The 21147-nt window shown below is 45.3% G+C and overlaps 1 protein-coding gene across 1 annotated transcript in view; it reads left to right on the forward strand.

Annotated features, from left to right (window-relative positions):
* LOC129699371 (L-gulonolactone oxidase-like) overlaps nucleotides 1-21147 on the forward strand; it is a 37198-nt gene that overhangs the window by 11058 nt on the left and 4993 nt on the right. Inside the window, exons 5-8 of the mRNA XM_055639090.1 lie at nucleotides 1244-1334; nucleotides 3459-3644; nucleotides 10809-10916; nucleotides 17421-17497. Coding sequence (XP_055495065.1) covers nucleotides 1244-1334; nucleotides 3459-3644; nucleotides 10809-10916; nucleotides 17421-17497 — 462 coding nt within the window. The remainder of the gene's footprint in view (nucleotides 1-1243; nucleotides 1335-3458; nucleotides 3645-10808; nucleotides 10917-17420; nucleotides 17498-21147) is intronic.

A 21147-nucleotide genomic window follows, 5' to 3' on the forward strand; every position in this document is an offset into this window, starting at 1 on the left:
ACTCCTACTTTCAGCCCTGCAACACAATCTATTTAATTGTCAGTCTCATAAAGCAGCGCAAAGCCTTTTGAACAGGACCTGAAATGCAATCTGACAAGATTTGATTTCTGCTCTCTCTGAGTCATTAAAATCCTTGGATGCTGATCAGTCTCGATAAAAGTGCTATTCATCAGTTTCCACACAAACAGGGCAGATTACATAGGCACAGAACCAGCTCCAACCATCTCTGGGAATGGATAGGGGTTGGGCCAGGGTGTGGGAGGGGGAGGGCTGGCTACACCAAGGAGCTCTTTATAGCATGTCTCAGACACAGGCAGAGGGACATTAGATGAATTTACAGCTGTCATACATACGCATATACATTAAGTGTATTGTGTGTATTCTGTGTATTGTATGTATTCTGTGCGTTGCGCACATTGTGTTGTGTACATTGAATGCGCTGTGTGTGTTATGATTGTGTTGTGTATATTGTGTGTGTGTGTTGTATGCTGTGTGTTGTGTGCGCTGTTTGCATTGTGCGTGCACCTGTACTCTGTCTGCCAGGAGCTCCCGTTTCCTCACCATTTCAATTTCCCTTCCCATTTCCTCACTGACTTGTCCGTCCTGGGCCTCTTCCACTGCCGGAGTGAGACCAAATGCAAACTTGTGGAATAGCCCTCATATTCTGCTTGGGTAGCCTACAACCCAATGGCATGAACATTGATTTCTCCAATTTCAGGTAACGGTGCCTACCCCTACCCTCCCTACTGTCTCTCCAACAACCACCCTTCTTACCCATTAGATAGTACCTCTCTTACCCAGTTTCTTCCTCACCAACAACAATTGCCCATCACTCAAATACTCCACTTGTTGGGTTCCTACCCCTCCATCCATCTGCCCTCCCCATCTCCCTTATTTGATCCCAATCTCCAATGATCTTTCCCATCATATTCCATCATCCACAACCCCTGGTTACTTCCAGCATCATGTCCCAGCCTCTGTTATCCCCATCACTCACTCCCTCACCCTGACTCCATCTGCCCTTACCTGGATCCACATATCATTGCCAGCTCCTGACACGTATCCTTCACCTCTTTGTACTGGCTCTCTCCCCTCCACTCCTTCAGTCCACAGGAAGTGGGAAAGGTCCCAATCTATCACATTTACTGTCCATTTCTCTCCACCTGCCTAATCACCTTATCTGCACCAGGGACTGATCCTGTGCCGAAATGCTCATACTAACAACGTGCTTTTGCTCCTACAGTCTTGGCGCGGTGTCGGATGTGGCCCTAGGAGGAGTGATTGGAACTGGTACCCACAGCACTGGCATCCAGCATGGCATTCTGGCAACCCAGGTACCAGCTCTGCCCATGGGCGATTGGGGCACCAACTGCTTCTCGATGGGATGTGTACTAAAACCCAGGCTGGATAAACCCACCAGACCTGACCCCTCACACAGCCTTTCCCTTTGCACTGGAATCTCTTAAAACAATAACAGTTGGTTAGGCAGTGTTTGTGGAGAGAGAAGCAGTTAATGTAGGTATGTTACAAAACCTACCTGAATCGTCATTGGGAATCTGCCCAAAGCCATTTCCGCAATTTTGGCGCTGTTTGGAGGGGGCGGGTTTAAAACGTGATTTTTACTAGGCTGTTCCAATCGCAGATGTTCAGCCTAGTAAATCATTAACGAAAATTCGCTGCAAGACCCGGTCGCAAAAGGTATTATTAGTTTTATAGGCCTCGAATAATAGTTATAATAGTTTTAAAATTACTGTCTCACTCCGCAACCTCTCGCAGCCCCAGGGTTTTATAAAGCAAACAATTAAAGGTATGTACCTTATTTTTACATTAAATGGGGCATGTATATAACCCTGTATATAAAGTTATCTATAGCGAGTAGTTCATTTTGGGCTTTTTATATCCCGCAGTATTTTTCTCGGCATTTGAGGGCACTAATCCAGCGCGATGTGAACATTCTAAACCAGCGCGTTCACAGGAACCCACTAGAAAGCCGATTTAAATGGGCATTTATTTACAGCAATTGAACACTAAATTCCTTCCATTTGGCCTATAAATTAATGTAAATTAGATATAAAAATCATGTTATATTGTGAATTATTTGTGAATAATCTTTGGACACTTAGGCTATTTAAAAATGTTAATCTTTCCTTAAGAAATGGGCTTTTGACTATCCAAGATCACAGCATTTTGTAATGTCCATTGAAAATCAATAGGGAACAAGATGCTAATTTCCGAGTATGAAAATGGCCATAACTTTTTTAATACTTGAGATATGAAAGTGAATTTGGTGTCAAATTAAACTTATTGTTATGCTTTATCTGATGGGATAAATTGCAGACTTGATTTTTAAAATCTCAAAATTTTGTAACATTGCTAGTTAATGTTCCTAGTTGCTGTCCTTTCACCAGGACTGTTCCCCTCAGTGGGGGTTTTCACAGCACCTGCTTGAGTCTCAGTCAGACTCGCTGGTTAAGATTAAAGACAGAGTTTATTGACTGCCTTCAATGTATCAAGTCAGGAGTTCACAGCAATTATTCTTTTAATGACGGTATGTACTGGTATAAGGTATTGGCACCTCTTAAAAGTTAAAAAAACAAGATTTTAAAATTTTTGATATTCAATTTTAAATTATCAGTCAATTAGCAGTTAATTGGTCACAAAATCAAAACAAGTCGGGTTATATTGATGGAAACATTGTTGATAAATGTAGCTTGATTTTTAATTGACATGCACCTTGCCTTTTGTCTACAAAATGTGTACTGGCCAAGAGTGTTTAAATATCATATGCACCAGGGAACAATTACATTAAATTCTTACTTGCTACAGCTTTACAGGCATTAAATACAAGAACACGACAAATGTATACAATACATTTTTAGTCATACTGGGCAACTAGACTGTAAAAATGCAAGCTGAAGTGTGGAGTGCAACCTAGTCCATAGTCGTCCATTGCTGAGGGAGGTTTATAGTTAGGTTTGTGCAGGGTGGTTCAAGCTGTTCATGAACCTACAGGTCTTAGCCTCCTGTATTTCTTCCCGATGGTAGTAGCGAGAGGAGAGCGTGACCATGGTGGTGCGGGTCTCTGTTGATATCCGCTGCGTTTTTTAGGCAGTGCTTCCCGTAGATCCCTTTGATGGTGGCAAAGTCAGCACCAGGTGATGAATTAACTATAGGCTCCTTCGTACTTGGGCATTCAAGCTACCAGACCAGTACGCCAGGTTAGCTGGACTAGAGTCCAGAGTTACCCCGTTCCTCTGTTCCCACCCTGACCCAGCAGAGTGTGTTCATGCTATTGCCCCTCCTCTACACCCTCTAGAAGACCAAGACACCAGCAGCGGCTCACTCATTAGGTCACGCTCGAAGCTGGTGAGGTATTTTCCTGAGGTCACCACACACTTCCCGTCCCTGGTGCTCTGGCTGCTTTAACCCAGTTCATCTAACTCGCCTCTGCTCCCCAGGTGGTGGCTCTGACCCTGATGACTGCTGCCGGCGAGATCCTCGAATGCTCGGAGTCCTTGAACAGCGAGATATTCCAGGCCGCCCGACTGCACCTTGGCGCGCTGGGGGTGATTCTGTCTGTCACCATCCAGTGTGTGCCCGCCTTCCACATCGAACTCCAGCAATTTCCACAAACGCTGACAGAGGTACAGTACTCTCCATCACCAATGGGGGCAGCACTGAGGGGAGAACAGATCAAAGATCATAGAGCTTTATGAATGGGCAAGAGGAGGTGTGTTGGATAGAACTTGTGTACGGGGATCAGTGGTCGGAGCAGACTCGGTGGGCCTAAGGGCCTGTTTTACGTGCTGTATCTCAAAGACAAACTAAAAATAGTGTCCTGGGCCCAACCATCCTCAGCTGCCTCATCAATTACCTCCCTTCGGTCATAAGAAATGGAGGAGTTTGCAGATGATTGCACAAGTCCAATTCCATTCCCAACTCATCAGCAAATGAAGTAGCCCGTACCTGCAGGCGGCAAGACCTGGACAACATCCAGGCATCGGCTGATAAGTTGCAAGCAACCTTTACACTGGTGAAGTGCCAAGCGATTACCATCTCCATCCAGTGAGAGTCCAGCCACCTATCCTCACAGGTTTCCTCCAAGTCACCGACCACCTGGCCTTGGTGATAGGAGTAGAATTAGACCATTCAGACCATCAAGTCTATTCTGCCATTCAATCATGGCTGATCTACCTCACCCTACTAACCCCATTCTCCAGCCTTCTCCCCGTAACCTCTGACACTCATGTTAATCAAAAATCTGTCAATTTCTGCCTTTTAAATATATCCACTGACTTTGCCCCCACAGCTTTCTGTGGCAAAGAATTCCACAGGTTCACCACCCTCTGACTAAAGAAATTCCTCCTCATCTTCCTAAAAAAATCTTTTAATTCTGAGGCTATGACCTTTAGTCCTAGACTCTCCCACTTGCGGAAACATCCTCTCCACATCCACTCTATCCAAGCCTTTCACTATTCTGTACTTTTCAATGAGATCCCCCCCTCATTCTTCTAAACTCTAGCGAATATAGGCCTAGTGCCGTCAAACGATCATCTTATGTTAACCTAATTTCTGGGATCATTCTTGTAAATCTCCTCTGGAGCCAGCACATCCTTTCTCAGATATGGTGCCCAAAATTGCTCACTATATTCCAACTGCGGCTTGACCAACGCCTTATAAGGCCTCAGCATTACCTTCCTAGTTTTTGCATATAAGCCCTCTCGAAATGAATGCTAGCATTTCTTTACTACAGATTCAACTTTAGTTTAGTTTAGTTTAGAGACACTGCATGGAAACAGGCCCTTCAGCATTCCTAGTCCACAACGACCAGCAAACCCCACACGTTAACACTATCCTACTACTAGGGACAATTTACATATACACCAAGCCAATTAACTTACATACCTGTATGTCTTTGGAGTGTGGGAGGAAACCGAAGATCTCGGTGAAAACCCACATGGTCACGGGGAGAACGTACAAACTCCGTACAGACAGCTTCCATAGTCGGGGTCAAACCCGGGCGTGTGGCATTTACAATCATTGAAGCTTCTCTTCAAAGTAGAACTGTGACAAGGCAATTGTTGATAGAAAGGATTAATTGCCACTGTTTTACGATCCATTTTCATTTACCATTTGGGCTGAATCAAAAAAATGAATTACACTTTCTTACAAAAGTTAAGGATGAATTTCAAATGCTGGAGAAAGAAACTCAATCATGGTTTAAAATGAGGAGAGTTCAGGAGAGAGTGAGAAGCCCAATTTATCACAGAACAGCCCGGTCCCACTCTGCCACCATGGCCATCGTTCAGCTCATTGGCACTTTCTATTTTTTATGTTATTATAGCAGAGACTATTTGGCCTTTTGAGTCAATGCTGGCTGCTGGTGGAATAATTCTGTCAGTCCCATTCCTTGTCTTTGGTTCCCTGGCCCTGCAAATGATCCACACTCGAGCAAAACGCTGACACTCAAGCAGTGAGTTTCAGATCATCATCACATCATCACATCTCCTTATACTGACAGCTCATCTGCTCGAGGAGCAGAATTAGGTCATTCGGCCCAATCAAGTCTACGCCATTCAATCATGGCTGATCTATCTGTTTCTCTCAACCCCATTCTTATGCTTAATCCCTATAATCCCTGACACCCATACTAATCAAGAATCTATCAAGCAGCGCCTTAAAAATACCTAATGACTTGACCTCCGCAGCCGTCTGTGACAATCAATTCCACAGATTCTCCACCCTCTGTCTAAAGACATTCCCCCTCATTTCCTTTCTAAAGGTACGTCCTTTTATTCTGAGGCTGTGGCCTCTGGTCCTAGAATTGTGAAAACATCTTCTTCATATCCACTCTATCCAGGCCTTTCACTATTCGGTAAGTTGCAATGAGGTCCCCCCACATCCTTCTAAACGGGAGAAGAAAGGAAAAAGGAAGAGGAGAACTGAGAAGTGGAGGAGACAGCAAGGGCTACCAGAAATTGGGGAAGAAGAAGGATCTTGACCTAAAATGTAGTCTGTCCATTTTCCTTCACGGAAACTGCCCGACTTGACGAATTCCTCCAACAAAGACACAATGTGCTGGAATAACTCAGTGAGCCAGACTGCATTTCTGGAGAACATGGAAAGGCAACATTTCAAGTTGGGACTGAGCAGCCTGAAGAAGGGTCCCGGCATAAAATGTCGCCAATCCATGTTCTCCACGCTGGGATACTCTAGCACTTTGTGTCTTTATTTGGTAAACGAACATCTGCAATTCCTATGAGTTCTTCCAACAGTTTGTTTTTGCTCAAGGTTTCAACATCCCCAGTCTCTTGTCTCCTCATGCCTCCATTTGGCCTTTGATTCAAGGAAAGCAAAGGAAAGAAGAGGAGTGAAATGTAAAGCCAGAGACAAGGATATGGGTGGAATGGAATAATGGGAGGGGAAAGAGGGGGGAAAACAGGGAGATGGAAGAAGTTACAGGACAGAGAATTGAGCGTAAGGCGGAGGGAAAAGGAACGGAGTGACTGGAGTGGTGGGAGATATTGGAAGAAGTGTTGAAGAAGGGGGGTGAAGTGAAGGTGGACTGGTGGGGTATTATCAAAATAGGAAAATTCAGTGTTCATATAATTACATACAATATCTGAGCTCCATCCTTGAGGGCCAGTGTGAGGCTGTAAAGGACCGGCAGCGGCAGAGTCAGTCTCACTGATGAATGGTGTTATTGAGCTGTCAGCAGGCTGATTAATGAGATGGCTCCACATCCTGCAGGTCGCTTCCTGCATGATCTGGGCAGGTACATCCCTGCAGTGAGACCAGGAGCTGATCATCGCTGTCTCTTGCCAACATCCTCATCACTCCTCCAGCAGCTCTCAGGGCCCTGGCGTCGGCTGGTTACACATTAATAATGACCTGCTTACTGCCACTTGCTGGGAGACATGACTGCGGCCAGACTGGTCCAGTGCACTGACCCTGCATCGATCAGCCTAGCACAGCCAGAGCATCAACTGGAGTCATCAGTTCGAGTGCGACCCCTTACGTGTGTGTGTGTGTGTGTGTGTGTGTGTGTGTGTGTGTGTGTGTGTGTGTGTGTGTGTGTGTGTGTGTGTGTGTGTGTGTGTGTGTGTGTGTGTGTGTGTGTGCACATGTGTTAGTGTGTGTTTTTGTGCAAATGCATGTATGTAGGCTTACACCTACATGTGTGTGTGCATTTGTTTGCAAATACGTGTATGTAGGCTTGCATGTATGTGGGTGTTTGTTTGTTTGGCTGTGTGTGTGTGAGCATGCCTGGGTTAGTGTGTGTGTGCAAATACATGTATATAGGTTTGTGCAAGTGAGTGTGTATGTGTCTGTGTGCACCCCTCCCCACCCCCCCCCCCCCCAGGTTTATTGGTTAATTGGATTGGTAAAATAGTAAAATTGTCCCCTGTGTGTATAGGATAGTGCTAGTGTAGGGCATGATCGTTGGTCAGCATGGACTCGGTGGGCCGAAGGGCCTGTTTCCACGCTGTATCTCTAAATTCTAAAATCATTCCCCTCCATAGAAACTGCCTGACCCACTGAGTCCCACAGCAGTTGTTCTTTTGTTCAAAAGATTCAAATATCTGCAGTTTCTTGTGTCTCCTTGAATCCTTTCCTCTGTTCACCTGGGAACATCTTCCCAAGATACAGCTTGGAATAGAAAGTCTGCTTCGGGAGTCTGTGTGTTAAAGGGTGCTGACATTTGCTTGCTTAAAGTGTATCGAGCTTGCCTTCAATGATCAGTGCAATGGGTGTAAAAGTCAATAAATCATATTGCACCTGTATAAAACAGCAGCTAAATCACTACCTAGGGCATTGCCTACAGCTCTGCTCACCATACTATAGGAAGAATGTGGAACCCAGGATGCTGCCATGCTTCCAATCCTGAGGTAGGATTATGGCTGCAGGGTCAGTTTGTAAACAAGATGAGGCATTTATACAGACATGTGTATAGGCACGGAATGGAGGGATACAGATCATGTACAGGCAGATGTGGTTATTTAGATTGGCATCAACGTCACTGCAGACACGGTGGATTGCAGGGCTGTTTCCATGCTGTATGAAGCCATGACACTAAGCACAAACAGAAGAAGTGATTTTTCACACGTTACATAAAGGTCCCAATGAGGGTGAACTAAAGGTTGTGTTTGAGTGTGACAGGATGTATAGATGTTGTGTTTGAGTGTGGCAGGATGTATAGATAAGGTGTATAAATAAGGTGCAAATGCATGTACATTAGCACAGTAATGCCATTCCATCTGTATCTATGAGGATGCCTTTCCAGAGCGTCACTGTCAATAAGCACTGTGCCTGTATTCCCAAAGCACACATGAATAAATAGTGTGAGGCAGAGACAGTCTCGTGGATGCTCCTAGTTAGTTACACTCTCCTGCCTTCATTGTCCTCGTTTGTGCATTATAGTCATGTGCAACCTTAGGCCAGTGACCCACATAAACCTGATGGAGCTCCGTCTGCCTCGGGCTACGACTGCTGTGAGATTCTGCAGCAGGCAGTCTGACTCTTCCATTAAATTGCTTCTGCTCTATTTCTCTGAGAGTTTAGCTCTTGTTACTGCAAACTTCCAAAGCCTGCATCCGTTATCCTTCCTTGCAATGAAATCAGACAGTCAATCTGCGTCTCTCAGTGTACAATGCAACCGGCCACTCCGCCCAACACTCTTGGTAGAGCTTCGAACCCCCTGACCCAGCAGCTAATCACATTTCATAGGTTTAAGGTGAGGGGGGAAAAGATTTAATAGGAACCTGAGGGGTAACTTTTTTACACAAAGGGTAGTGGGTTTATGGAACGAGCTGCCGGAGGAGGTAGTTGAGGCTGGTGCTATCACAACATTTAAGGAACATTTAGACTGGTAGATAGACACAAATTGCTGAAGTAACTCAGTGGAGAAAAAAGTACCATCACTGGAGAAAAAAATATATATGTGACGTTTCGGGTCGAGTCCCTTCTTCAGACCTATTCCTTTTCTCCAGAGATGCTGCCTGACCCGTTGTGTTACGCTAGCATTTTGGGTCTATCTTTGGTGAAAACCAGCATCTGCAATTCATTCCTACACATTTAGATTGGTACATGGATAGGATGGTTTAGAGGGATATGGGCCAAATGCAGGCAGATGGAATAAGTGAAGATGGGACAAGCTGGTCGGTGTGGGCAAGTTGGGCCGAAGGGCCTGTTTCCACAACGTACGACTCTATAACCCTCTATGACACATATCCACTATGTAGAAGTACAAAATAACCTATGTTTCTTAGATGTAGGCATTGATGAATGCCATCATTCACTGTTCGCTGTTGACTGCCCTCGAGAATCAGGTGAGAATGTGCTGGTGAACTGCTGTAGTCTTTCTACAGTGGTAGCAAGGGGCAGCACAGTGGCACTGCAGTAGATTTGCTGTCTTACAGCAGCAGAGACTCGGGTTTGATCCTAACTACATTGTCTGTATGGAGTTTGTAAATTCTCCCTGTGACCACATGGGTTTTCTCTGATCTCCCTGTGACCACGTGGGTCATCCCACACTCCAAAGAAATGCAGGTTTGCAGGTTAGTTAGCTTCTGTAAATTATCCCTAGTGTGTAGGGTAGAACTAGTGTATGAGTGATCATTGGTTGAACATGGACTGAATGGCCTGTTTCCACGCTGTTTCTCTAAACCTCTAGTGAAGGGGCTCCTGCTGATGGGGAGGGAGTTGCAGCAATTTGACCCGTGGCTACAACAGAGTGGGAATATATTTCCTAGTTGGGATGGTGTGGGACTCCAAGAATAGTCAAGAGTGTTTTATTGTCATATGTCCAGAAATGGAACAATTAACTTCTTACTTGCAGCAGCACAGCAGATATGTAAACATAGTATCCTGTAAATCTAGACATTACTGTATTCAGGTTCCTGAACCTTTTTCCCAATGGCAGGAGTGAAATGAGAGTGTAGCCAGGGTGGTGAGGTTCTCTGATGATGCTGGCTGTCTTTCTGAGGCAGCGATTCCTGTAGATACCTTCAGTGGTAGGAAGGTAAGTACCCGTGATGGACTGGGCAGTGTTGACTATTTCTTGCAAATGTCTTTGTTCCTGGGCGTTCGGGTTGTTGAACCAGGTCACGTTGCATCCAGTCAACATGCTCTCTGCTGTACACCTGTAGATGTCCACGAGAGTATTCGTCGACATACCAAAACTCTTGGATCTTCTAAGGTAGTGGAGGTGTTGATGGGCTTTCCTCAGATTACATTGATGTGCTTGGCATTCCTCTACACCTGCTGTCCTTATCCTCAGTGTCTGAGGCGAGGTGCTGTGGGAATAGGCTGGGTGAGTAACTGCAGTACATTTTGTACAAGGTACACATTGCAGCCACTGTGTACCAGTGGTGGAGGGAGTGAATGGTCAGGGTGGTGGATGGGGTGCCAGTCTAGAGGGCGGCTTTGCCTTGGAGTGAATAACATTAGGGAAAAAGAGAATATTTCTTCACACGGATTCTCCATTGCATTCTCTTCAATCTCAATGTATCTTCAGCCTGAATGGTCTTGTTATATAGATAGTGCTGTAATGTTGGAATGCATCCAATTTGTGTATGGCAAACTCGTATAAAAAGCGATGAGATTGACAATTTGTTCAGCTAGAATGGATGTGGTGTGAATGATTATCTCTGCGTGCAGGGACTTGTTAGAGATCTGAACAATTGTCTGTAAACACAGGTCTGAAGAAGGGTCTCGACCTGAAACGGCACCTTCTCATTTTCTCCAAAGATGCTGCCTGACCCGCTAAGTTACTCCAGCATTTTGTGTCTGTCTTTGAACACCTGCAGGTTCTGAATGATCTGGACATTCACCTGAAACAGTCGGAGTATTTCCGCTTCCTCTGGTTTCCTCACACGGAGAAGACCACGGTATTCTACGGCAACCACACGGACAAGGTGCAGTGCTCCATACCTTTGCTCTCTGAGTTTCTGTGTCACTAGTCACTGCAATAAATGTACAGAGGGCCACACTAGAGAGGGCAAAAAACTGGACCTCCTCTTGGGGAACGAGGTAGGGCAAGTGACTGAGTGTCTGTGGGGGAGCACTTTGGGTCCAGTGACCATAATACTATTCATTATAAAATAGTTATGGACTAAGATAGGACTGGTCCACAAGTTAAGGTCCCGCAGTTTACAGTTCAGATTATTGTCACGTGTACCGAGGTACAGTGAAAAGCTTTTTGTTGTATCAGCGGAATGACAATACATGATTACAGTCGAATAAGTTACATTAGGGCGGGGTGAGACTGTTAGCAGGTAAAGGACCATGTGGCAATTGGAAGGCTTTTACAGGTATGATATTGATCGCAGGAGCTCAGGGACAGCATGTACCTATTAGGGAGAAGGCTAATGGTTTGAATTGAGAGACAGCATGTTCCTGTTAGGGTGAAGGGAGCAGTGGTTAATGAGATATATTGACGTTCTGATTAGGGCAAAGAAGGAGACAAGGAATGGTTTTATGAAATGTGGTGTCTTGGATCATTTACGAATTAGCAAAGTGGAATTGTTGGCTATCTTAAAGCAAATCAAGGTGGATAAATCCCCACAGCCTGGCCAAATCCATTCTTGCAACTTCTGGGAGGCTAGGGAAGAAAAATTGCAAGTCCCCTGCAAAGACATTTGGTTCATCTTCAGCCATTGGTGACATTCCAAAAGACTAGAGGTTGGCTAACTTTGTATTATTATTTAAGAAAGACTCAAGGAGAAGTCAGGGGACTATAAGCCAGTGGTAGGTCAGATCCTGGGGGATTCCTCAGGGACAGGATCAACATGCATTTGGAGAGACAAGGACATTTTTAGGGATAATCAGAAACCTAGAAAGTAGGTGCAGGAGTAGGCCATTCGGCCCTTTGAGCCAGCAATGCCATTCAATATGATCATGACTGATCATCCAGAATCAGTACCCTGTTCCTGCTTTTTCCCATATACCTTCCATTAGCCCTAAGAGCTATATCTAACTCTCTCTTGAATTGGCCTCCACTGCCTTCTGTGCCAGAGAATTCCACAGATTCACAAATCTCTGGGTGAAAAAGTTTTCCTCATCTCAGTCCTAAATGGCCTACCCCTTATTCTTAAGCCGTGACCCCTGGTTCTGGACTCCCCCAACATTTATCCTGCATATAGACTGTCTAATCCGTTAAGAATTGTATATGAGCCCCTCTCATCCTTCTAAATTCCTGTGAATATATGCCAAGTTGATCCATTCTTTCATCATATGTCAGTCCCGCCATCCCGGGAATTAACCTGGTGAACCTACGCTACACTCCCTCAATAGCAATCAGCATGGCCTTGTATGAAGAAATATTATCTCACAAATCTATGCACGTTTTTTGAAGAGCTCACTGGGAGGATTGATGAGAGCAGAGCAGTGGACATCGCCTATATGGGTTTGAGCAATACCTTTGATAAGGTAGGCTAGTCTGGGAGGTCAAATCGCGTGGACCCAGGAAGAGATAACTAACTGGACATAATTGATCTGATTGTAAACAGCAGAGTATGATGGTGGAAGTTTGTTTTTTTGGACTGGAGGTCTGTGACGAATGGGTGAAAATGTGCAAGACTGCAATACCAAGTTTGTAGAAGATATTAAAATAGGTATTGTAAACAATAAAGAAGGTTGTCAATGGTTATAGCTATAGCTTAGTTAGCTTGGTAAGGAGGCTGAAAGACAAATGGTGTTCACTTCAGATAAGTATGAGGTGTTGCTTTTTGGAAGCCAAACAAGGGCAGGACCTTCACAGTGAGCGGTAGGGTTATAGAATTGAGGGGCCGAGGAGTACCAGTACATACTTCCCTGAAAGTGGCATCATAAGTTGACAAAGTGGTGCAAAAAATATTTGGCATGCAGGCCTTCATCGCTCAAGTTATTGAAAACAGGAGTTGGGACATTCTATCACAGCTGTACAAAACGTTGTTGGGGCCACATTTGGAGCATTGTGTTCAGTTTTGATTAATCTGTTTTTAAACTGGAACGAAGGCAAGGAAGATTTACAAAGATATTGCCAGGACTCAAGGGACTGAGTTATAGGAGGTGGTTGGGCAGCCTTGGACTTTATTCCTCGGAGTACTAGTAGACTGAGAGTGACGTCCATGTATAAAATCGCAAGGGACATAGATAAAGTGAACGCACAATATTGTTTTCCAGGGAATGGGAATCAAAAACTAGAGCAGATCAGTTTAGGTGAGAAGGGAAAGATTTAGTACAAAGCTGAGGGGAACTTTTTCACACGGAGTGATCGGCATATATGGAGGGATCTGCCAGGGGAAATAGTTAAGGAGATACAATGACAATGTTAAAAAGACACTTGGACAGGTACATGGATGGGAAGGGTTTGGAGGGAAATGTCAAACATGGGCAAATGGGACCTTAAATGGACAGGTTGGGCCGAATGGTCCACTTCCGTGCTTTATAGTTCTGACTATGACAGTAATACGTCCCACTCCCTGATGACCTGAAACGTGCTGCACTGGGCGATGTGTGACCGAGGGAGTCATGCCTAGTGCTGAAACATCTCAGCTGCTGTTCTCATGAATCATGATATTTTTCGAGATCAATCACAATTCTCCAGAATCAGAGATAAATTGAAAACAGCCCACCTGATGAGATCGCTCGCTTCCCTTGTTGCTTCATTACACAAACATTGTGGATGCAACACCATCAATGTTTATTATTCAACAAAATGCCCAGTTCCTGGTGTCTACTTAGAAATATTTTTTTAGTGAAAGGATAGGGAGGGAAGTTTGAGGGGCAGAGAGAAAGAATGCCAGAGAGTGAGAAAGAAAGCATGCATAGAGAAGGAGAGGGGAAGAATGTGAGAGAGACAGAGAGAGGGGTGGGGTAGAAAGAGAAAGACATACCGACAGACAAGCAGAGACGGCGACAGAGACAAATAAAGAGAGTAGGCTGGAGAGAGAGGGGAGGAGGGAAGGAGATATTCGGGGTGTGGGAGAGAAGTAGAGAGAGAGAGAAACAGAAACAAATGGAGAGAGAGAAAATAGAGAGGGAAAGATACGCAGTGGAAAAGAGACAGAGAGAACAGTGAGAGAGAGAAAGGGAGATAGGGAGAAAAGAAATATACACCATGGGAGACAGAAAGAGAGAGAGAGGCAGCAAAATCAAGGGAGAGAGAGAGAGACGGGCAGAAATAGTGAGTCATAAATACACAGGGAAACAGAGGGAGAGGGAGAGATAGAGAGAGAGAATGTGAATTAACAGGGTAAAGACAAAGTAGGAGAAAGAGAGAGACAAGGAGGAAAAAGAAAGACTCTTAAACTACATTTGGGAGTTTCCCATATTTTATTCTGACTGGGCTAGACTCAGAGTGCTGGTCTTACAGAAGGCTGTGACATGACCAGAATTCCTTCTGAAGGCACTGTCCCAGCAACAATCCACCACCTAGAAACCTCTCAACATCCTTCCTACAATGACCCTCCATCCTCCCTACGCAGACCTAACCCAGCTTCAATCCACCCTCCCAATGTACAAGCAAGAGTTTGGGTGTGAGTGTGGCTTTTCTACTGAACAGGAGCGTGTGCCCTCTGACAAGACTTGAGGCATAATGTGGGTAGGGGGAGCAGGGGATAGAACATCAAAGATATTCACAAAGATGTTACCAGGACGGGAGGGCTTTAGTTACAAGGGGTGGCTGGATAGGCTAGGTCTGATTTCTCTGCAGTGTAGGAGTCTTTTCACAGTACCTCGATACACGTGACTATAAACTAAACTGAACTGACAGAACTGAGACTGAGGAGTGACCTAGTCACAGTTTAGTAAGATAATGAGGAGCATAGATAAGGTGGATGATCACAGTCATTCCTCAGGATAGAGGATTCTATAACTAGAGGGCATAGCTTTAAGATGAGAGGGGGGCGATTTAAAGAAGATCTGAGTGGCAACATTTTCACATGGAGGGTGATGGGTTTGTGGAACAAACTGCCAGAGGCAGTGGTATACAGTGCATTCAGAACGTATTCAGACTCCTTCACTTTTTCCACATTTTGTTACGTTACAGCCTTATTCTAAAATGGATTTAATTCATTTTTTTATTACCAATCTACACACAATGCTCCATAATAAAAAAGAGAAAACAAGTCATTCACAGACTTGTCACAAAGCCACTCCTGCGTTGTCTTGGCTGTGTGCTTAGGGTCGTTGTCCTGTTGGAAGGTGAACCTCCGCCCCAGTCTGAGATCCAGAATGCTCTGGAGCAGGTTTTCATCAAGGATCTCTCTGTACTTTGCTCCGTTCATCTTTCCATCGATCCTGGCTATTCTCCCAGTTCCTGCCCGCTGAGAAATATCCCCACAGCATGATGCTGCCACCACCATGCTTCACCGTATATATGGTAATGGCCAGGTGATGAGCGGTGCCTGGTTTCCTCCAGACATAACGCTTGGCATTCAGGCTGAAGAGTTCAATCTTGGTTTCATCAGACCATAGAATCTTGTTTCTCATGCCTTTAGGCAAACTCCAAGCGGGCTGTCATGTGCCTTTTACTGGGGAGTGGCTTCCGTCTGGCCACTCTACCAGAAAGGCCTGATTGGTGGAGTGCTGCCGATATAGTTGTCCTTCTGGAAGGTTCTCCCATCCCCACAGAGGAACTCTGGTGCTCTGTCAGAGTGACCATCGGATGCTTGGTCACCTCCATGACCACGGCCCTTCTCCCCCGATTGCTCAGTTTGGCCGGGCGGCCAGCTCTATGAAGAGTCCTGGTGGTTCCAAAGTTCTTCCATTTAAGCATGACGGAGGCCACTGTGCTCTTCGGGACCTGCAATGCTGCAGAAATACTTTTATACCGTTGCCCAGATCTGGGTCTCGCCACAATCCTGTCTCGGAGGTCTACAGACAATTCCTTCATCTTCATGGATTGGCTTTTGCTCTGACGTACTGTCAACTGTGGGACCGTATATAGACAGGTGTGTGCCTTTCCAAATCATGTCCAATCAATTTAATTTACTACTGGTGGAATCTAATCAAGTTGTAGAAACATCTCAAGGATAATCAATGGTGCTGGCTTGAAGGGCCGAATGGCCTACTCCTGCACCTATTGTCTATAGTCTAACAGGATAACTAGGCTCAATTTGGAGTGTCATAGCAAAGGGTCTGAATACTTATGTAAATGTGATATGTTTAATTGCTTTGCAAAAATGTCTAAACACCTGTTTTCGCTTCTTCACGGTGTGTAGATTGATGATTTAAAAAAAAAATGAATTTAATCCAGTTTAAAATAACTCTGTAATGTAACAAAATATGGAAAAAGTGAAGGGGGCTGAATATTTTCTGAATGCATTGTAGGTGGGTACAATTACAACATTAACAATATAAAAAGTAGAACAGGAATAGGCCCTTTGGCCCACCATATCTGCACCAACGCTAAATTAATTTCCTCTACACGCACATGATCCATATCCTTCCATTACCTGCATATCTGTGTGCCCATCTAAAAGCCTCTTGATGCCCCAACCTAATCTGCTTCCACCTCCACCTCTGGCAATGTGTTCTAGGCATCCATTGACATCTCCGCACATCTCCTTTACATTTTCCTCCTTTCACATTATACCTATGCCTTCTATGGCATTTCCACCCTGGGAAAAAGATTCTGACAGTGCATGCTATTATTGCCTCTAATAGTTTTAAACACTTCCAACATGTCTCCTCTTCTGTTGCTCCAGAGAAAACAATTTGAGTTTATTCAAAAGTCATCTAGACAGGTACATGGATGGGATAGGTTTATAAGGGTATGGGTTGAACATGAGCAAATGGGATTAGCTTGGACAGCTGAATGGTCCGTTGCCATGTTGTGTGACTATCAATAATTGCTTCAAGATGGGGAAGGGATCCACAAGGATTCAATACTGTGGACATTAGATGCAAGAGACCCGGGCATTCTGTGCACGAGGGATAACAGGGAAGGTCCCTCAGATACCTTTCCGAGGTGTGGATCTACTGCCCCATCTCTCACTCCCCCTATCTCTCTCTCTCTCTCTCTCTCTCTTTCCTCCTTTCACCCCCCCTTTATCTCTCTCTCTTCCTCACATCCCCCTCTCGCTCTCTCAACTCACTCTCTCTCTCTCTCTCTTCTCTCTCTCTCTCTCTCTCTCTCTCTCTCTCTCTCTCTCTCTCTCTCTCTCTCTCTCTCTCTCACCCCCTCTCTCTCTCTCACTCCTCCTCTCCCTCACTCTCCCCCTCTCTCTCTCTCTCTCTCTCTCTCTCACTCTCTCCCTGTCTCTCCCTCAATACCCTTCCATCTCTCTTTCCCTCTCACTCCACCTCTCTCTCTCCCTCTCATCCCCTCCCCCCCTCTCACTCTCTCCCCCTATCTCTCTCTCGCACTCCCCCCATTACCTCTCGCTCTCTCTCTTTCTCTCTCTCACATCCGCGCTGTGGTTTGTCTCTAACAGCCGATCAAGACCACCTCCAATTGGCTGTGGGACTACGCCATTGGCTACTATCTGCTGGAGCTGCTTCTGTGGATCAGGTCAGTCAGAGAATTGCCCAGCCCACCAGCCTGGGATCAATGGTCAACTCCCAACCCTTAAATCGCCAGACTCACTGGATAATGTCTCAGGTCTCCGATCCCAACCCGGGAGCACCAAGCCCATTGGAGTGCAGGTTGAAGATCACACACCAAGATATAGCCATTGCAAACCCCTGGCTACACTCCCTTTATCTGCCCTCCATATCCGTCCAATTCCCAAAGGTTTGGACCAATGCCCCAGGGACAGTTCAAATTCCATCACAGAGACCCAGGGATCTGAAATTCATTGAACAATTTTGGAAGGAAAATAGATTTATGGAAAATCCATTTGTTTTTCAGGGGAGAAAATATATCACCTTCCCCAGTCTAGCCTGTGTGTGAATTCTGATCACAAACATGTTTTGTTTAGTTTTAGTTTTAAAGATGCAGCGAAGAAACAGGGCCTTTAGCTCACCAAGTTCATGGCGACTATCGATCACCATACACTAAATTCTATGTTATCCCAGGTTCGCATCCTACACACAAGGGACAATTTAAAGAAGCCAATTAACCTACATACTTGCGCATCTTGGGAATGTGGGTGGAAAACAGGGAACCCGGAGAAACCCCATGTGGTCACGGGGAAAACGTACAAACTCTGTACAGACAGCATCCGTAGTCAGGGTCAAACTCGGAATTCCGGTGCTGTGAGGCAGCGCTACTCCGCTACTGCGCCGCCCTACATGGCTGATGTTAAACTGCCCTCTGAAACAGTGGCAGTTCAAGGAACAGTTAATGCCCATCTTGATAACGGCTGCCCGTGACCTTGCACAAAACCTCCATACATCTGTCCCCAGCACCCACCCTGGCTCTGGATTCAACAACACCTTACCTTTAAATTCCTTGTGCTCATCTTCAAATTCCTCCCTCGTTTAGTTTCATTTTCAGTTTAGAAATACATCGTGAAAACAGACCCTTCAAGCCAGAGTCCGCACCGACCAGCGATTCCCGCACACAACACTATCCCACAAACACTAGGGACAATTTACAATGATACCAAGCCAATTGGCCTATGTACATCTCGTAGTGGTACAGTGATACAGTCCCGTCACGCAGTGGTACAGTACTTTACCTATGCACCACCGTGCTGCCCTTTCACCGACCTGAAAAATCTCCGGGTCTTTCGCCCCCTGCTCTCTGGGACCTTCCCCAATCCTGCGTTCCTCCAGTTCCATCCTCCCGATGTTTCCTGTTGTTAACCTCTCAGCCAACCGTTCCACAACCTCAGCGGCCCAGCCTTAATGCTCCAGAAGAGCCAGTTTCAACCTCGACTCCTTAATCCACATTTAAGATAACCACAAACATCTCAAGTGTTAATCAATAGGACGTGGTGTCGCAGTCGAGTTGCTGCCTTACAGCGCCAGAGGTTCGGGGTCGATCCTGACTGTGGGTGCTGTCTGTACGGAGCTTTTGTACATTCTCCCCGTGACCTGCGTGGGTTTCCTCTGAGATCTTAGGTTTCCTCCCGCACTCCAAATATGTACTGTAGGTTAATTGGCTTGGTTTTAAATGTACAAATGTAGGGCAGTGTTGATATGTGGGGATTGCTGGTCGGTGCGGACTCGGTAGACCAAAGGGACTGTTTCCGCGCTGTATCTCTAAACTAAACTAAATTCAATGTGATCTTTAAAATCTCTGCACATGAACCAACCTCAAGCATTTTCCAGTCAATTGGCGTGGGTAATTTGGACACTGTGGTGCAAAGGTAGGTTTCAAGTCAAGTTTATTGTCATATGTGTGGGAACAAACTGGTTTACACTGAAGATAGTCACAAAATGCTGGAGTGACAGCAGGTCAGGCAGCGTCTCTGGAGAAAAGGAATAGGTGATGTTTCGGGTCGATACTCTTCTTCCCTTGACCCGAATCGTCACCTTTTCCTTTTCTCCAGAGATTCTGCCTAACCTGTGGAGTTACTCCAGCATTTGGTGTCTATCCTTTTTATTGTCAAATGCACAGGTATGGTGAGGTACATGTACGGTGAAAATCTTGCTTGCAGCATCACAGGCATATACACTCATAACAAATAAATACATAAATTAGACATAAAATTCTGCAAGGCAGTAAAAAGAAAAGACTACGAAAGAAAAACAAGACATTAGTGCGAAACACAATCAGAATAGGTGAGTCCATATTAGTGCAAGAAGTTGGCCATAGAGTTCAGTTACTGAGTTAGTATTAGAGTTGTACAGGTCAGTATAAGAACCTAGAAACAAGGAAATACATACGCTGGTTAATGCACAAAAGGACACAAAGTGTTTGAGTAACTTCAGGCATCATCTCTGGAGGAAATGGATAGGTGAACATGAGGTCTGTGGAAGGGTCTCAACCCGGAATATCACCTATCCATGTTCCCCAGAGATGCTGACCGGCCTGTTGAGTTACTCCAGCACTTGTGTTCTACAAAAACCTTGTAGGGAAAGTAGCTGTTCTTGAACCTGGTGGAGTGGGACTTCAGGATTCTGTACCTCCTGCCCCATTTTCGCAGCATAGTCTGAGATGGTGGGGATCCTTGATGATGGATGCCACTTTCTTGAGGCTGAACCTCAAGTAAAAACATCAGACACAACCCTCCCCGCGTCACGATCTCAATGGTGAGGAGGGTTGTGTCTGATGTTTTTACTGTTTGTCAGGGTTAAAACTTGGTCAGAGTTAGAGTTATGAGAACAAATCGAGTTGCCTCGGGGAGCTGAGGGTTGGGAAGGTAGGCAGGGGAGAAGTTGGTAAAACAAGAGGCTCCTCTCATCCATTATCAAGCAAATCTGCGGATTTGATATTGGCTGAGCACTGCCCTCTGCTGGAGTATCACAGTATGACACCATGCACACAACCTGCATCCTTTTTAGTGCAGGTAGAAAAAAATGCTGGAGAAACTCAGCGGGTGAGGCAGCATCTATGGAGCGAAGGAATAGGTGACGTTTCGGGTCGAGACCCTTCTTCAGACGGAAGTGTAGCTGGTTTGGTCTGAAGAAGGGTTTCGGCCTGAAACGTTGCCTATTTTCTTCGCTCCATAGATGCTGCTGCACCCGCTGAGTTTCTCCAGCATTTTTGTGTACCTTCGATTTTCCAGCATCTGCAGTGCCTTCTTAAACAAGAAGTGTAGCTTAGTTTAGAGATAGAACGCGGAAAAACTCCGCGCTGACCAGCGATCCCCAATGCACTAGCTGTTTATCTCTAAACTAAACTAAACAAAACAGTCTGAAGAAGGGTCTCGACCCGAAACGTCACCTATTCCTTCGCTCCATAGATGCTGCCTAACCCACTGAGTTTCTCCAGTAATTTTGTCTATCTTCAATTTTTCCAGCATCTGCAGTTCTTTCTTAAACTAAACAGACAGTATGTTTGGGCTGTGAGTTGCTGTTTCTATTTGACATCCATGATCTGAGCTACTTGAGGTGCTCAGTGTCTGCCTGAAACTTCCCTCAGTTTTGCCACGAATTCCCACGACAGGATGGGGCTGTTAACTTTTTTTTAACGATTCTGTGCGCTTGTTGTTAAAGCATTTTCTCCCTGCTGATGGTAATCCCTTGCCACTATTGTGTTGAGGGTGTTTGCACTGGACTTTGGCATCAGATGTGCGAACAAGGGGCCCTGCCAACTGAATGTGACCACAT

This window comes from Leucoraja erinacea, chromosome 8, assembly GCF_028641065.1.
Source record: "Leucoraja erinacea ecotype New England chromosome 8, Leri_hhj_1, whole genome shotgun sequence".
In the NCBI taxonomy this organism is placed as follows: Eukaryota; Metazoa; Chordata; class Chondrichthyes; order Rajiformes; family Rajidae; genus Leucoraja; species Leucoraja erinaceus.